Source organism: Egretta garzetta, unplaced genomic scaffold (assembly GCF_000687185.1).
Source record: "Egretta garzetta isolate BGI_Z169 unplaced genomic scaffold, ASM68718v1 scaffold300, whole genome shotgun sequence".
Taxonomy (NCBI): domain Eukaryota; kingdom Metazoa; phylum Chordata; class Aves; order Pelecaniformes; family Ardeidae; genus Egretta; species Egretta garzetta.
Genome location: NW_009258271.1, coordinates 139,847 through 144,538, shown reverse-complemented (window position 1 = coordinate 144,538; position 4,692 = coordinate 139,847). Strand labels below are relative to the sequence as shown.

General features: G+C 48.4%; 1 protein-coding gene across 11 annotated transcripts in view; it reads left to right on the top strand.

Annotated features, from left to right (window-relative positions):
- DAGLA (diacylglycerol lipase alpha) overlaps positions 1–4,692 on the top strand; it is a 72,707-nt gene that overhangs the window by 36,865 nt on the left and 31,150 nt on the right. For all 11 annotated transcript variants that reach the window (XM_035889745.1, XM_035889737.1, XM_035889733.1 and 8 more), the window contains 2 exons: positions 1,052–1,153; positions 1,759–1,897. In XM_035889745.1, the coding sequence (XP_035745638.1) occupies positions 1,052–1,153; positions 1,759–1,897 (241 nt within the window). The remainder of the gene's footprint in view (positions 1–1,051; positions 1,154–1,758; positions 1,898–4,692) is intronic.

Genomic DNA, 4,692 nt, shown 5'->3' with positions numbered 1-4,692 from the left:
TATGAACCCAGGAAAGGCTCTTCTGTGTGCCTGCTGCTCCTGTCCTGCAGCAGGTAATCTCAGAGGGGAGAGAAGCCAAGGTAGGCAAAGCTTAGCTCAGTTTAACAACATAGGTTGGGCTGCTCAGGAACTGGGTCCAGCCCTGGTTCCTTGCCCACTGCTGTTGAAAACAATTTGCTCTCTGGCTCTTTGAACCTGCCTTTCCAGGACAGGTCGAGTCTGTAGTTAAGTCACAAAAGATGCTGTGCCGACACGTAGGTAAGGAGGGTGGATGCTTAAGAGTCGGCTAGGCTGGAATATGGGTTTAGTCTCAGCTACACCAAAGGTTCCCTAGGCATTACTAAGCAAGCTATTTACCCTCTCCATACCTGATTGCCCAACTGTACTTCGGGGTCGTAATATGTAGAGAAGGCATGAGGACGAGCCCTTCAGAGCAGGGTTTCCCAACTTTTTTGGTCCAGGGAGCCACTGTCAACCCCCAGGTTCTTGTTCATTACCACAGTAACGTGCAAAACTGAGGAGCCAGTAGATGACTCCTTAAGGACAGCGTCCTGGGAACTCTTACTGGAAGGACTGCAAAGGGCAGAGGTGCTGGGAACACTCGCGAAGCGTAGTAAGCAGGATTAATCCTGGATATGCGCTGCTATTTATTCCCTATCTTTGAATCAGGCCGGCTCTCTGAGGTGGGTAAGACCCAGGTACTGTTATGTGGTGATTCTTGTTACCTAAGGGAGTCTTCCCACCACCGTGGGCGGAAGGGACGGCTATCTGATTCACACCTCTGATACAGCCAAGGGCGCCGACTGCTCTGTGCCCGTGTGGTCCTCATGTCACTTAGGAGTAGTTAGTGTTAAGGACGCGTTACATTTTGGGTTCATTTTCTTGACTATCACCTTCCAAAGCCCTGAGGCCCAGTCCTGCAGTCACTTACTCAACGCAACTGTCCTGCTAAAGAACCTGTCTTTGGGTTTCCTCTCCAGAAGATGGGGAGAGGCCGTTGCTAATCCTTAGGGAGATGCTGCTACTATCCATTGTCTTCCTTTTGTTTCAGCTATCTTGGTGATTGAGTTTGTGTATGCTATTGTGGGCATCGTTTGGCTAACGCAGTACTACACTTCCTGCAATGATATCACAGCAAAGAGTGTCACTTTGGGTATGTATTTGGAACGTGGTTTGTGTGCATTCCTGTGTATGCGCAGACATCCTCTTGCCTTGGAGAGCTAATTCATCCGTGCATGTGGGGATTGACTGTTGGAAGTGGATTGTAGCTGTAAATGCGGTGCTTGTTTTCCTGAGACGTTATTGCTCGGAACAGTTGTTCTATTCATTTGTTTGTGCTGTCCGCACTGAGGCAAGCAAGAATTCGCATTCCCATGGAAGGGTCTGGCTGGGGAGTCTGTAAGACCTGGTTTCCCCTTCTTCAGTTCAAAATGGCTTTACTGTTTTCCTGGAACTCCTTTTCAATCTCGACCAGTCTCGTGCGGGGCTAATGCTAATGTTGCAGTCCCCCTAGATACCCAGTGAGTATTCATGGCCTTCTGCATGGGCAATCTCCTAAAACAGCTGGGACACCTAGCTGTGGTTTAGAAGCCTTTCCAGAGGGTTTCCTTTTGCTGCAGCTGACTGCAAGAGTATTTTGGGTAACTTGGTCTGCCCTGCAGCCACGGAGAGGTGGGTCTGATGTGTGTGGTGAAAAGCGGGAAGCAATGCTGCCAGGATTTAAGGGCAGAGCACCTGACCTCTCTTCTTCCTTTGCAGGAATGGTGGTGTGCAACTGGGTTGTCATCCTGAGCGTCTGCATCACTGTCCTGTGCGTCTTCGACCCGACGGGCCGGACCTTTGTCAAACTGCGTGCCACGAAGCGGAGACAGCGCAACCTGAGGACGTACAACCTGCGGTAAAGCAGCGTTTCTGGAAGGGTGCCCTGCTTTTTTCCGGTTCTTGACGCTCTCCTTGCCTTGCTTTGGGGAGCATTCAGCTTCAGGCACTGCTTCCCTTTGCTGGTGAGGGTGATTTTGGAAGAATGCAGCTCAGACTGTCAGGTGCTGTGTGTGGGCATCTGCATCCAAAGGAGGCGAAGCAACGCGGTATCTGGCTGGATTGTGTGTTAGTCACTGAATTTGTGAATCCTTCCGAGCCCCTTGAGCCAGGGCTGACCACAACAGCTTCTCTGTCTGTCCTGTAGCAGTGTTTTGCCTGGTAACAGTGAGGCAGTGCTTTGATTTTGCTTAGGTTGAAGCAGCAGCAGCATCTTCCCAAGTCCCTTTCTTCCTTCATTTTTTGTCTTCAAAATGCAACCTTTTGACCTGAGGTTTCTTGTATTTGATCTTGGCCAAGAAACAATTTCTTTTGTGTTGGCAGTCAGATCTTTTAATTAAGAATTGATTGCATCTTTGAGCTACCCAGACGGGGTTATGAAAGCTTTTTTCACCAAGCAAGGCATTTTTCAGCAGGTTTTTTTCCAGTAGCAGGACAACACAAACAGGCTTTGTTTTCTTATGCAGTCTTGACATATGTAACTGTCAGCAAGGAATGCAGCCTTGTGGGACTGGAGGGCATTGGGTTTTGAATGCTAAAAAATGAAGCTTTTAAAAAATACTCGTCAAATTTTGCATTTCTCTTTGGGAATGGGGGTGTTTTGAATACGTGCTCTTCCAGTGTCTTGAAACGGGATCCTTCAGGTTGTCTTTCTGAGGAAGAAGTGGGCTTTTCTAAGGAGGATGCGGCCAGTTTTGTTTGAAGGAGCCTGGTTTTTTTTTCATTGCAGAATGTGTAAGATGTTCTTCCTAACCTTTCCAGTATGTTACTAACACCAGCCTTGAATATTCGGCGTTAGTGCCCCGTTAGCCTAACGTGTGCGATCGCTGCGGTGTGCTCAGGACCTTCCCAGGGAGATTGGGATGAGAAGCTACGACGTTACCGTGGGTCTAGAACCCCACGCTACCTCAAAGCTGTTTGGCTCATTGTTTTTCCCGAGGGAAACAAGAGTGCCACAGATTGCAAAGTTTTATTGCCTGAGAACTTTAAATCGAAACGAACCCCAAAATGATCTTCCCTGCGAGGAGGTTTGGGATCCCAGACAGCTGAGTGAAGGTATTTGTCCCCTGGGCCACGGCCAGGTTTATTCCCTCCAGGCCTGTAACATTTTCGGAGAGCTCGTGCCTGCCCTTTGCCGATTTCCACTCTAGAAAAGGAGCGTTAACAGATGTTAACAAGCGGAGTGCTGTGGGCTAGCATGGGAGAAGCAAACATAAAATGTTACTGTGTGTTCACTACTAAAGCAGTTGTTTTCAAAGACTGTATTTTGAAATTCTCCTCTTGCTGGAAGCAATCCTTTCCAAGGAATATATTATGAAGCTCTCTGCCTGGTCCTGGCTTGTGGTCCTGTAAGATCGTATCGTAGAATCATAGAATGTTTTGGGTTGGAAGGGACCCCTAGAGGTCATCTAGGGCCTGTTGAAATCCCGCTGTCTGCAGCGATACGGACAGCAGTAACTTGACCTTTGTATTATGCTTAACCTCAGCCGTATTTCCTCTGTCTTAACTGGTGAAAAAAAACTTGATCGGTTTGGCACGTTAAGGAGCCATGTAACTTCGGCTTCCTCTTCGTGGTCCTCTGCTGTAGCTGTTGGACTCTGTTACGCAGTGGTTCTCCTTTACCAGTGGCAGCGTGATGTGTGTGGGCTTTCATGTTCTTGCAGAGCTAAGAAAATAAAACAACAAAACAAAAGGCTCAGCTAATTGTGCTGAGGCTTTTCTAAGAAACTGGCTTTAGAGCTCATACTGAACACGTGGAAGGCTCGGTGTTAGGAAGAAAGAATTTCGGAAAAGTTGGAGCGAAAATAGCTCAGAGCACACTTGCTTGTTCAACCCCCGCGGTGAAGTTGTGAAGTTCTTTGCATTGCTGCCCGAGTCCTTTGGCATTTGCTGGAGCAAACAGAGTACTGCCAGCTCTGTCTTGGGACACTTGTGTTCATATTCCTCTTTTGGAGCCTTCCTTGGAGGCTATGGATAGTTAAGATGCTCAGGCATGAGCTGATGGATTGCCCTGCAAGATCTGCTCCTGTTGCAGGCAAGTCCTCCTTTACCAGATTGTTTCTCTTCCAGGTCCCACCCGCTTTCTGTGCTTGGGCTTTTCTTGATGCCATCACCTGCCAGAAAACAGAAGCGGTCTTTTTAGATTCGTCCGACCCGTGTTGAGTTAGTCTGTGTTCATGTTTTAAAAAGACCCCACATTAGAGCAGCTGTGGGCTGTATTACGTAGGTAGCATGGCACTCTGGCCAAGAATCACAGTCACCCACTTCAGTGCCACTAAGCCTGACTTGATTTAAGGATTGTTTGCAGGTCTGCCAGTCAAAAATAAGGGACTGTCGCCCTGCAAAAGCTAGTAACTAGGACAAGCTCACAACAGTGGCATAAACTCAGCTATATATATTTGATGGGTGGACTGTTTGGTGGATAAGGAACTGGCTGGATGGTTGCGTCCAGAGGGTAGTGGTCAATGGCTCGATGTCTGGATGGAGACCGGTGACGAGTGGTGTCCCTCAGGGGTCCGTGCTGGGACCAGTGCTGTTTAATATTTTCATCAATGACTTAGACAGTGAGATCGAGCGCACCCTCAGCAAGTTTGCGGATGACACCAAGCTGAGTGGTGTGGTTGACACACCAGAAGGAAGGGATGTCATCCAGAG